Below are 12,162 nucleotides of genomic sequence, written 5' to 3'. Positions count from 1 at the left end.
GGCGCGCCTGCTCAGGGCTGCGGTTCTTCCCCGCTGGACGCCCTGGGGGAGATCGCGGGCGCGCCTGCTCAGGGCTGCGGTTCTTCCCCGCTGGACGCCCTGGGGGAGAACGCGGGCGCGCCTGCTCAGGGCTGCGGTTCTTCCTCGCTGGACGCCCTGGGGGAGAACGCGGGCGCGCCTGCTCAGGGCTGCGGTTCTTCCTCGCTGGACGCCCTGGGGGAGAACGCGGGCGCGCCTGCTCAGGGCTGCGGTTCTTCCTCGCTGGACGCCCTGGGGGAGATCGCGGGCGCGCCTGCTCAGGGCTGCGGTTCTTCCTCGCTGGACGCCCTGGGGGAGAACGCGGGCGCGCCTGCTCAGGGCTGCGGTTCTTCCTCGCTGGACGCCCTGGGGGAGAACGCGGGCGCGCCTGCTCAGGGCTGCGGTTCTTCCCCGCTGGACGCCCTGGGGGAGAACGCGGGCGCGCCTGCTCAGGGCTGCGGTTCTTCCTCGCTGGACGCCCTGGGGGAGAACGCGGGCGCGCCTGCTCAGGGCTGCGGTTCTTCCTCGCTGGACGCCCTGGGGGAGAACGCGGGCGCGCCTGCTCAGGGCTGCGGTTCTTCCTCGCTGGACGCCCTGGGGGAGAACGCGGGCGCGCCTGCTCAGGGCTGCGGTTCTTCCTCGCTGGACGCCCTGGGGGAGATCGCGGGCGCGCCTGCTCAGGGCTGCGGTTCTTCCTCGCTGGACGCCCTGGGGGAGATCGCGGGCGCGCCTGCTCAGGGCTGCGGTTCTTCCCCGCTGGACGTGCTGGGGGCTTGTCCGCTCCTGTCCCCGCTGGTCACTCCGCTGTTGGCTGTGCGGTGCTGTGTCCCTGCCAGCGAATAGCCCTTCTGTTCTGCTTGCCGCGGTCCCGCCTGGCTGCCGCTGGGGGTGCAGGGTGACTGACGCACCCGCTGCGCTAGGTGGTTTTGTAAGGAGCAGCCTTCTCGTGGTTGACTTTCTGGGCCTCGAGAGAGAACTCGGGAGGGTCCCCTTGTCCCTCTGTGCACGAGGCAGCTAGTTAGGGTTTGTTAAGATCCAGAGGCTGGGAGACGAGGAGCTACAGTTCAGGCTGGAAATAAGGCATGAGCGTTGGCCCAGGGAGACGGAACCGCAGGAACAACTTGCTGAGAGAGGGGGTGGTTCTCCAGCCCCGGCCTAAGCGCTGGGCTGTGGCTCCCCGTAGGAGTTGGGGGGAGGTCCCCTCTGGGCTGGGGCTGAGGGGGCTGGCTGACTGCTGCTGCTGAGCTGGCACTTGCTGGCTGCCTTTCAGGCTCAGCACAAGCACTGGGAGCTGGCTGGCACCAAGCTGGGCGACATCATGGGCATCAAGAAAGAGGAGGAGCCGGAGCAGACGCTGACGGCCGACGGGAAGGTGGATTACAGGTAGGAGGCTGCTTGGGGGCGCTGTGCCCGGGGCCGGGGCCGGGGGGCCAGGGCATTGCTCAGGCTGCTGTGTCCCCAGGACGGAGCAGAAGTTTGCGGAGCACATGAAGGAGAAGAGCGAGGCCAGCAGCGAGTTTGCCAAGAAGAAGTCGATCGTGGAGCAGAGGCAGTACCTGCCCATCTTTGCCGTGCAACAGGAGCTGCTCACCATCATCAGGTACCGGCAGCCGAGGCAACGCGGGCCGGAGAACCCGCCTGGGGCCTGGGGCCTTGCTTGGCCAGCGCCGGGCGGGGCTCCGTGCTCGGCCCCGTCGCTGAGACCCTCTTTGCCTGCCCCAGGGATAACAGCATTGTCATCGTGGTGGGGGAGACGGGCAGCGGCAAGACCACCCAGCTGACGCAGTACCTGCACGAGGACGGCTACACGGACTACGGCATGATTGGCTGCACCCAGCCCCGCAGGGTGGCCGCCATGTCGGTGGCCAAGCGGGTGAGCGAGGAGATGGGCGTGAGCCTGGGCGAGGAGGTGAGTGGCGGCCAGCGGGCGGGTGGGGGCGCGGGGCGCCGGCGCCGGCTGACGCTCCGCTCCACTCCGTAGGTGGGCTACGCCATCCGCTTTGAGGACTGCACCTCGGAGAACACCGTCATCAAGTACATGACGGACGGGATCCTGCTGCGCGAGTCGCTGCGCGAGGCCGACCTGGACCACTACAGCGCCATCATCATGGACGAGGCGCACGAGCGCTCACTCAACACGGACGTGCTCTTCGGCCTGCTGCGGGAGGTCAGTGCGCGGGGACCAGCACGGGGTCAGCACAGCGCCCTGCTGGGGCGGGGATCCTGCGCCTGCCCCGCTGCCCTCGCACTGTCGGGGGGGTCCTGCGCCTGCCCCGCTGCCCTCGCACTGTCGGGGGGTCCTGCGCCTGCCCCGCTGCCCTCACACTGTCGGGGGGGTCCTGCGCCTGCCCCGCTGCCCTCGCACTGTCGGGGGGGTCCTGCGCCCTGCCCCCGCTGCCCTCGCACTGTCGGGGGGCCCTGCGCCTGCCCCGCTGCCCTCGCAGTGTCGGGGGGGTCCTGCGCCTGCCCCGCTGCCCTCGCACTGTCGGGGGGTCCTGCGCCCTGCCCCCGCTGCCCTCGCACTGTCGGGGGGGTCCTGCGCCTGCCCCGCTGCCCTCGCACTGTCGGGGGGTCCTGCGCCCTGCCCCCGCTGCCCTCGCACTGTCGGGGGGGTCCTGCGCCTGCCCCCGCTGCCCTCGCACTGTCGGGGGGTCCTGCGCCTGCCCCGCTGCCCTCGCACTGTCGGGGGGGTCCTGCGCCTGCCCCGCTGCCCTCGCACTGTCGGGGGGGTCCTGCGCCTGCCCCGCTGCCCTCGCACTGTCGGGGGGGTCCTGCGCCTGCCCCCGCTGCCCTCGCACTGTCGGGGGGGTCCTGCGCCTGCCCCGCTGCCCTCGCACTGTCGGGGGGTCCTGCGCCTGCCCCGCTGCCCTCGCACTGTCGGGGGGGTCCTGCGCCTGCCCCGCTGCCCTCGCACTGTCGGGGGGTCCTGCGCCTGCCCCGCTGCCCTCGCACTGTCGGGGGGGTCCTGCGCCTGCCCCGCTGCCCTCGCACTGTCGGGGGGGTCCTGCGCCTGCCCCGCTGCCCTCGCACTGTCGGGGGGGTCCTGCGCCTGCCCCGCTGCCCTCGCACTGTCGGGGGGGTCCTGCGCCTGCCCCGCTGCCCTCGCACTGTCGGGGGGGTCCTGCGCCTGCCCCGCTGCCCTCGCACTGTCGGGGGGTCCTGCCGCCTGCCCCGCTGCCCTCGCACTGTCGGGGGGGTCCTGCGCCTGCCCCGCTGCCCTCGCACTTTCGGGGGGCCCTGCGCCTGCCCCGCTGCCCTCGCACTGTCGGGGGGGTCCTGCGCCTGCCCCCGCTGCCCTCGCACTGTCGGGGGGGTCCTGCGCCTGCCCCGCTGCCCTCGCACTGTCGGGGGGTCCTGCGCCTGCCCCGCTGCCCTCGCAATGTCGGGGGGGTCCTGCGCCTGCCCCGCTGCCCTCGCAATGTCGGGGGGGTCCTGCGCCTGCTCCGCTGCCCTCGCACTGTCGGGGGGTCCTGCGCCTGCCCCGCTGCCCTCGCACTGTCGGGGGGTCCTGCGCCTGCCCTCGCACTGTCGGGGGGGTCCTGCGCCTGCCCCGCTGCCCTCGCACTGTCGGGGGGTCCTGCGCCTGCCCCGCTGCCCTCGCACTGTCGGGGGGCCCTGCGCCTGCCCCGCTGCCCTCGCACTGTCGGGGGGGTCCTGCGCCTGCCCCGCTGCCCTCGCACTGTCGGGGGGGCCCTGCGCCTGCCCCGCTGCCCTCGCACTGTCGGGGGGCCCTGCGCCTGCCCCGCTGCCCTCGCACTGTCGGGGGGCCCTGCGCCTGCCCCGCTGCCCTCGTACTGTCGGGGGGTCCTGCGCCTGCCCCGCTGCCCTCGCACTGTCGGGGGGGTCCTGCGCCTGCCCTTGCACTGTCGGGGGGGTCCTGCGCCTGCCCCGCTGCCCTCGCACTGTGGGGGGGTCCTGCGCCTGCCCCGCTGCCCTCGCACTGTGGGGGGGTCCTGCGCCTGCCCCGCTGCCCTCGCACTGTCGGGGGGTCCTGCGCCTGCCCTCGCACTGTCGGGGGGGTCCTGCGCCTGCCCCGCTGCCCTCGCACTGTCGGGGGGGTCCTGCGCCTGCCCTTGCACTGTCGGGGGGGTCCTGCGCCTGCCCCGCTGCCCTCGCACTGTGGGGGGGTCCTGCGCCTGCCCCGCTGCCCTCGCACTGTGGGGGGGTCCTGCGCCTGCCCCGCTGCCCTCGCACTGTCGGGGGGTCCTGCGCCTGCCCCGCTGCCCTCGCACTGTCGGGGGGGTCCTGCGCCTGCCCCGCTGCCCTCGCACTGTCGGGGGGGTCCTGCGCCTGCCCCGCTGCCCTCGCACTGTCGGGGGGTCCTGCGCCTGCCCCGCTGCCCTCGCACTGTCGGGGGGGTCCTGCGCCTGCCCCGCTGCCCTCGCACTGTCGGGGGGTCCTGCGCCTGCCCCGCTGCCCTCGCACTGTCGGGGGGTCCTGCGCCTGCCCCGCTGCCCTCGCACTGTCGGGGGGGTCCTGCGCCCTGCCCCCGCTGCCCTCGCACTGTCGGGGGGGTCCTGCACCCTGCCCCCGCTGCCCTCACACTGTCGGGGGGGTCCTGCACCCTGCCCTCGCACTGTCGGGGGGGTCCTGCGCCTGCCCCGCTGCCCTCGCACTGTCGGGGGGGGCGTGTGCCCTGCCCCCGCTGCCCTCGCACTGTCGGGGGGCCCTGCGCCCTGCCCCCGCTGCCCTCGCAGTGTCGGGGGGTCCTGCGCCTGCCCCGCTGCCCTCGCACTGTCGGGGGGTCCTGCGCCTGCCCCGCTGCCCTCGCACTGTCGGGGGGTCCTGCGCCCTGCCCCCGCTGCCCTCGCACTGTCGGGGGGTCCTGCGCCTGCCCCGCTGCCCTCGCGCTGTCGGGGGGGTCCTGCGCCTGCCCCGCTGCCCTCGCACTGTCGGGGGGCCCTGCGCCTGCCCCGCTGCCCTCGCACTGTCGGGGGGGCCCTGCGCCTGCCCCGCTGCCCTCGCACTGTCGGGGGGGTCCTGCGCCTGCCCCGCTGCCCTCGCACTGTCGGGGGGGTCCTGCGCCTGCCCCGCTGCCCTCGCACTGTCGGGGGGGTCCTGCGCCTGCCCCCGCTGCCCTCGCACTGTCGGGGGGGTCCTGCGCCTGCCCCGCTGCCCTCGCACTGTCGGGGGGGTCCTGCGCCTGCCCCGCTGCCCTCGCACTGTCGGGGGGTCCTGCGCCTGCCCCGCTGCCCTCGCACTGTCGGGGGGGTCCTGCGCCTGCCCCGCTGCCCTCGCACTGTCGGGGGGGTCCTGCGCCTGCCCCCGCTGCCCTCACACTGTTGGGGGGGGCGTGTGCCCTGCCCCCGCTGCCCTCGCACTGTCGGGGGGTCCTGCGCCTGCCCTCGCACTGTCGGGGGGTCCTGCGCCTGCCCCGCTGCCCTCGCACTGTCGGGGGGCCCTGCGCCTGCCCCGCTGCCCTCGCACTGTCGGGGGGGTCCTGCGCCTGCCCCGCTGCCCTCGCACTGTCGGGGGGGTCCTGCGCCTGCCCTTGCACTGTCGGGGGGGTCCTGCGCCTGCCCCGCTGCCCTCGCACTGTGGGGGGGTCCTGCGCCTGCCCCGCTGCCCTCGCACTGTCGGGGGGTCCTGCGCCTGCCCCGCTGCCCTCGCACTGTCGGGGGGGTCCTGCGCCTGCCCCGCTGCCCTCGCACTGTGGGGGGGTCCTGCGCCTGCCCCGCTGCCCTCGCACTGTCGGGGGGGTCCTGCGCCTGCCCCGCTGCCCTCGCACTGTCGGGGGGGTCCTGCGCCTGCCCCGCTGCCCTCGCACTGTCGGGGGGGTCCTGCGCCTGCCCCGCTGCCCTCGCACTGTCGGGGGGGTCCTGCGCCTGCCCCGCTGCCCTCGCACTGTCGGGGGGGTCCTGCGCCTGCCCCGCTGCCCTCGCACTGTCGGGGGGGTCCTGCGCCTGCCCCCGCTGCCCTCGCACTGTCGGGGGGGTCCTGCGCCTGCCCCGCTGCCCTCGGACTGTCGGGGGGTCCTGCGCCTGCCCCGCTGCCCTAGCACTGTCGGGGGGGTCCTGCGCCTGCCCCGCTGCCCTCGCACTGTCGGGGGGCCCTGCGCCTGCCCCGCTGCCCTCGCACTGTCGGGGGGGTCCTGCGCCCTGCCCCCGCTGCCCTCGCACTGTCGGGGGGTCCTGCGCCCTGCCCCCGCTGCCCTCGCACTGTCGGGGGGGTCCTGCGCCCTGCCCCCGCTGCCCTCGCACTGTCGGGGGGTCCTGCGCCCTGCCCCCGCTGCCCTCGCACTGTCGGGGGGTCCTGCGCCCTGCCCCCGCTGCCCTCGCACTGTCGGGGGGGTCCTGCGCCTGCCCCGCTGCCCTCGCACTGTCGGGGGGGTCCTGCGCCTGCCCCCGCTGCCCTCGCACTGTCGGGGGGGTCCTGCGCCTGCCCCGCTGCCCTCGCACTGTCGGGGGGGTCCTGCGCCTGCCCCGCTGCCCTCGCACTGTCGGGGGGGTCCTGCGCCTGCCCCCGCTGCCCTCGCACTGTCTGGGGGGTCCTGCGCCCTGCCCCGCTGCCCTCGCGCTGTCGGGGGGCCCTGCGCCTGCCCCGCTGCCCTCGCGCTGTCGGGGGGGTCCTGCGCCTGCCCCGCTGCCCTCGCGCTGTCGGGGGGGTCCTGCGCCTGCCCCCGCTGCCCTCGCACTGTCTGGGGGGTCCTGCGCCCTGCCCCCGCTGCCCTCGCAGTGTCGGGGGGTCCTGCGCCCTGCCCCCGCTGCCCTCGCACTGTCGGGGGGTCCTGCGCCCTGCCCCCGCTGCCCTCGCACTGTCGGGGGGTCCTGCGCCCTGCCCCGCTGCCCTCACACTGTCGGGGGGGTCCTGCGCCTGCCCCGCTGCCCTCGCACTGTCGGGGGGGTCCTGCGCCTGCCCCGCTGCCCTCGCGCTGTCGGGGGGGTCCTGCGCCTGCCCCGCTGCCCTCGCACTGTCGGGGGGGTCCTGCGCCTGCCCCGCTGCCCTCGCGCTGTCGGGGGGGTCCTGCGCCTGCCCCCGCTGCCCTCGCACTGTCTGGGGGGTCCTGCGCCCTGCCCCCGCTGCCCTCGCAGTGTCGGGGGGTCCTGCGCCCTGCCCCCGCTGCCCTCGCACTGTCGGGGGGTCCTGCGCCCTGCCCCCGCTGCCCTCGCACTGTCGGGGGGTCCTGCGCCTGCCCCGCTGCCCTCGCACTGTCGGGGGGGTCCTGCGCCTGCCCCGCTGCCCTCGCACTGTCGGGGGGGTCCTGCGCCTGCCCCGCTGCCCTCACACTGTCGGGGGGGTCCTGCGCCTGCCCCGCTGCCCTCGCACTGTCGGGGGGGTCCTGCGCCTGCCCCCGCTGCCCTCGCACTGTCGGGGGGGTCCTGCGCCTGCCCCGCTGCCCTCGCACTGTCGGGGGGGTCCTGCGCCTGCCCCGCTGCCCTCGCGCTGTCGGGGGGGTCCTGCGCCTGCCCCGCTGCCCTCGCACTGTCGGGGGGTCCTGCGCCTGCCCCGCTGCCCTCGCACTGTCGGGGGGGTCCTGCGCCTGCCCCGCTGCCCTCGCACTGTCGGGGGGGGCCTGCGCCTGCCCCCGCTGCCCTCGCACTGTCGGGGGGGTCCTGCGCCTGCCCCCGCTGCCCTCGCACTGTCGGGGGGGTCCTGCGCCTGCCCCGCTGCCCTCGCACTGTCGGGGGGGGCGTGTGCCCTGCCCCCGCTGCCCTCGCACTGTCGGGGGGCCCTGCGCCCTGCCCCCGCTGCCCTCGCAGTGTCGGGGGGTCCTGCGCCTGCCCCGCTGCCCTCGCACTGTCGGGGGGGGCCTGCGCCCTGCCCCCGCTGCCCTCGCACTGTCTGGGGGCCCTGCGCCCTGCCCCCGCTGCCCTCGCAGTGTCGGGGGGTCCTGCGCCCTGCCCCCGCTGCCCTCGCACTGTCGGGGGGTCCTGCGCCTGCCCCGCTGCCCTCGCGCTGTCGGGGGGGTCCTGCGCCTGCCCCGCTGCCCTCGCACTGTCGGGGGGGCCCTGCGCCTGCCCCGCTGCCCTCGCACTGTCGGGGGGGCCCTGCGCCTGCCCCGCTGCCCTCGCACTGTCGGGGGGGTCCTGCGCCTGCCCCCGCTGCCCTCGCACTGTCGGGGGGTCCTGCGCCTGCCCCGCTGCCCTCGCACTGTCGGGGGGGTCCTGCGCCTGCCCCGCTGCCCTCGCACTGTCGGGGGGGTCCTGCGCCTGCCCCGCTGCCCTCACACTGTTGGGGGGGGCGTGTGCCCTGCCCCCGCTGCCCTCGCACTGTCGGGGGGTCCTGCGCCTGCCCTCGCACTGTCGGGGGGTCCTGCGCCTGCCCCGCTGCCCTCGCACTGTCGGGGGGCTCTGCGCCTGCCCCGCTGCCCTCGCACTGTCGGGGGGGTCCTGCGCCTGCCCCGCTGCCCTCGCACTGTCGGGGGGGTCCTGCGCCTGCCCCGCTGCCCTCGCACTGTCGGGGGGCTCCTGCGCCTGCCCCGCTGCCCTCGCACTGTCGGGGGGGTCCTGCACCCTGCCCCCGCTGCCCTCGCACTGTCGGGCGGGTCCTGCACCCTGCCCTCGCACTGTCGGGGGGCCCTGTGCCCTGCCCCCGCTGCCCTCGCACTGTCGGGGGTCCTGCGCCCTGCCCCCGCTGCCCTCGCACTGTCGGGGGGTCCTGCGCCTGCCCCGCTGCCCTCGCACTGTCGGGGGTCCTGCGCCTGCCCCGCTGCCCTCGCACTGTCGGGGGGCCCTGCGCCTGCCCCGCTGCCCTCGCACTGTCGGGGGGCCCTGCGCCTGCCCCGCTGCCCTCGCACTGTCGGGGGGGTCCTGCGCCTGCCCGCGCTGCCCTCGCACTGTCGGGGGTCCTGCGCCTGCCCCCGCTGCCCTCGCACTGTCGGGGGGTCCTGCGCCTGCCCCGCTGCCCTCGCACTGTCGGGGGGGTCCTGCGCCTGCCCCGCTGCCCTCGCACTGTCGGGGGGGTCCTGCGCCTGCCCCGCTGCCCTCACACTGTTGGGGGGGGCGTGTGCCCTGCCCCCGCTGCCCTCGCACTGTCGGGGGGGTCCTGCGCCTGCCCTCGCACTGTCGGGGGGTCCTGCGCCTGCCCCGCTGCCCTCGCACTGTCGGGGGGTCCTGCGCCTGCCCCGCTGCCCTCGCACTGTCCGGGGGTCCTGCGCCTGCCCCCGCTGCCCTCGCACTGTCGGGGGGGTCCTGCGCCTGCCCCCCTGCCCTCGCACTGTCGGGGGGTCCTGCGCCTGCCCCGCTGCCCTCGCACTGTCGGGGGGGTCCTGCGCCTGCCCCGCTGCCCTCGCACTGTCGGGGGGGTCCTGCGCCTGCCCCGCTGCCCTCGCACTGTCGGGGGGGTCCTGCGCCTGCCCCGCTGCCCTCGCACTGTGGGGGTCCTGCGCCTGCCCCGCTGCCCTCGCACTGTCGGGGGGTCCTGCGCCTGCCCCGCTGCCCTCGCACTGTCGGGGGTCCTGCGCCTGCCCCGCTGCCCTCGCACTGTCGGGGGTCCTGCGCCTGCCCCGCTGCCCTCGCACTGTCGGGGGGTCCTGCGCCTGCCCCGCTGCCCTCGCACTGTCGGGGGGTCCTGCGCCTGCCCCGCTGCCCTCGCACTGTCGGGGGGTCCTGCGCCTGCCCCGCTGCCCTCGCACTGTCGGGGGGTCCTGCGCCTGCCCCGCTGCGCTCGCACTGTCGGGGGGGTCCTGCGCCTGCCCCCGCTGCCCTCGCACTGTCGGGGGGTCCTGCGCCTGCCCCGCTGCCCTAGCACTGTCGGGGGGTCCTGCGCCTGCCCCGCTGCCCTCGCACTGTCGGGGGGGCCTGCGCCTGCCCCGCTGCCCTCGCACTGTCGGGGGGGTCCTGCGCCCTGCCCCCGCTGCCCTCGCACTGTCGGGGGGCCCTGCGCCCTGCCCCCGCTGCCCTCGCACTGTCGGGGGTCCTGCGCCCTGCCCCCGCTGCCCTCGCGCTGTCGGGGGGTCCTGCGCCTGCCCCGCTGCCCTCGCACTGTCGGGGGGTCCTGCGCCTGCCCCGCTGCCCTCGCGCTGTCGGGGGGGCCCTGCGCCTGCCCCCGCTGCCCTCGCACTGTCGGGGGGGGTCCTGCGCCTGCCCCCGCTGCCCTCGCACTGTCGGGGGAGTCCTGCGCCTGCCCCGCTGCCCTCGCGCTGTGGGGGGGCCCTGCGCCTGCCCCGCTGCCCTCGCGCTGTCGGGGGGGTCCTGCGCCTGCCCCGCTGCCCTCGCACTGTCGGGGGGGTCCTGCGTCCTGCCCCCGCTGCCCTCGCACTGTCTGGGGGGTCCTGCGCCCTGCCCCCGCTGCCCTCGCAGTGTCGGGGGGTCCTGCGCCCTGCCCCCGCTGCCCTCGCACTGTCGGGGGGTCGTGCGCCTGCCCCGCTGCCCTCGCGCTGTCGGGGGGGTCCTGCGCCTGCCCCGCTGCCCTCGCACTGTCGGGGGGGTCCTGCGCCTGCCCCCGCTGCCCTCGCACTGTCGGGGGGTCCTGCGCCTGCCCCGCTGCCCTCGCACTGTCTGGGGGGTCCTGCGCCCTGCCCCGCTGCCCTCGCGCTGTCGGGGGGTCCTGCGCCTGCCCCGCTGCCCTCGCACTGTCGGGGGGTCCTGCGCCTGCCCCGCTGCCGTCGCACTGTCGGGGGGGTCCTGCGCCTGCCCCGCTGCCCTCGCACTGTCGGGGGGGTCCTGCGCCTGCCCCGCTGCCCTCGCACTGTCGGGGGGGTCCTGCGCCCTGCCCCCGCTGCCCTCGCACTGTCGGGGGGGTCCTGCACCCTGCCCCCGCTGCCCTCGCACTGTCGGGGGGTCCTGCACCCTGCCCTCGCACTGTCGGGGGGGTCCTGCGCCTGCCCCGCTGCCCTCGCACTGTCGGGGGGGTCCTGTGCCTGCCCCCGCTGCCCTCGCACTGTCGGGGGGCCCTGCGCCCTGCCCCCGCTGCCCTCGCAGTGTCGGGGGGTCCTGCGCCCTGCCCCCGCTGCCCTCGCACTGTCGGGGGGTCCTGCGCCTGCCCCGCTGCCCTCGCACTGTCGGGGGGTCCTGCGCCTGCCCCCGCTGCCCTCGCAGTGTCGGGGGGTCCTGCGCCCTGCCCCGCTGCCCTCGCGCTGTCGGGGGGGTCCTGCGCCTGCCCCGCTGCCCTCGCGCTGTCGGGGGGGTCCTGCGCCTGCCCCGCTGCCCTCGCACTGTCGGGGGGGTCCTGCGCCTGCCCCGCTGCCCTCGCGCTGTCGGGGGGGTCCTGCGCCTGCCCCGCTGCCCTCGCACTGTCGGGGGGTCCTGCCCCCGCTGCCCTCGCACTGTCGGGGGGGTCCTGCGCCTACCCCGCTGCCCTCGCACTGTCGGGGGGTCCTGCGCCCTGCCCCGCTGCCCTCGCACTGTCGGGGGGGTCCTGCGCCTGCCCCGCTGCCCTCTGGCTGTCGGGGGGGTCCTGCGCCTGCCCCGCTGCCCTCGCGCTGTCGGGGGGGTCCTGCGCCTGCCCCGCTGCCCTCGCACTGTCGGGGGGTCCTGCGCCTGCCCCGCTGCCCTCGCACTGTCGGGGGGGCCCTGCGCCTGCCCCGCTGCCCTCGCACTGTCGGGGGGGTCCTGCGCCTGCCCCCGCTGCCCTCGCACTGTCGGGGGGGTCCTGCGCCTGCCCCCGCTGCCCTCGCACTGTCGGGGGGTCCTGCGCCTGCCCCGCTGCCCTCGCACTGTCGGGGGGGTCCTGCGCCTGCCCCGCTGCCCTCGCACTGTCGGGGGGGTCCTGCGCCTGCCCCGCTGCCCTCGCACTGTCGGGGGGGCGTGTGCCCTGCCCCCGCTGCCCTCGCACTGTCGGGGGGTCCTGCGCCTGCCCCGCTGCCCTCGCACTGTCGGGGAGTCCTGCGCCTGCCCCGCTGCCCTCGCACTGTCGGGGGGGTCCTGCGCCTGCCCCCGCTGCCCTCGCACTGTCGGGGGGGTCCTGCGCCTGCCCCGCTGCCCTCGCACTGTCGGGGGGTCCTGCGCCCTGCCCTCGCACTGTCGGGGGGTCCTGCGCCTGCCCCCGCTGCCCTCGGACTGTCGGGGGGTCCTGCGCCTGCCCCGCTGCCCTAGCACTGTCGGGGGGGTCCTGCGCCTGCCCCGCTGCCCTCGCACTGTCGGGGGGGTCCTGCGCCTGCCCTCGCACTGTCGGGGGTCCTGCGCCTGCCCCGCTGCCCTCGCGCTGTCGGGGGGGTCCTGCGCCTGCCCCGCTGCCCTCGCACTGTCGGGGGGTCCTGCGCCT

General features: G+C 77.5%; 1 protein-coding gene across 2 annotated transcripts in view; it reads left to right on the top strand.

The window, feature by feature from the left end:
* The window catches only part of DHX38 (DEAH-box helicase 38), a 56,569-nt gene that overhangs the window by 27,878 nt on the left and 16,529 nt on the right, over positions 1-12,162 (top strand). For both annotated transcript variants that reach the window (XM_089781576.1, XM_089781577.1), the window contains 4 exons: positions 1,289-1,401; positions 1,481-1,618; positions 1,741-1,927; positions 2,000-2,185. In XM_089781576.1, coding sequence (XP_089637702.1) covers positions 1,289-1,401; positions 1,481-1,618; positions 1,741-1,927; positions 2,000-2,185 — 624 coding nt within the window. The remainder of the gene's footprint in view (positions 1-1,288; positions 1,402-1,480; positions 1,619-1,740; positions 1,928-1,999; positions 2,186-12,162) is intronic.

Source organism: Pelodiscus sinensis, chromosome 12, assembly GCF_052426305.1.
Source record: "Pelodiscus sinensis isolate ZL-2025 chromosome 12, ASM5242630v1, whole genome shotgun sequence".
NCBI classification, from domain to species: domain Eukaryota; kingdom Metazoa; phylum Chordata; order Testudines; family Trionychidae; genus Pelodiscus; species Pelodiscus sinensis.
This window is presented reverse-complemented; position numbering and strand designations above follow the sequence as displayed.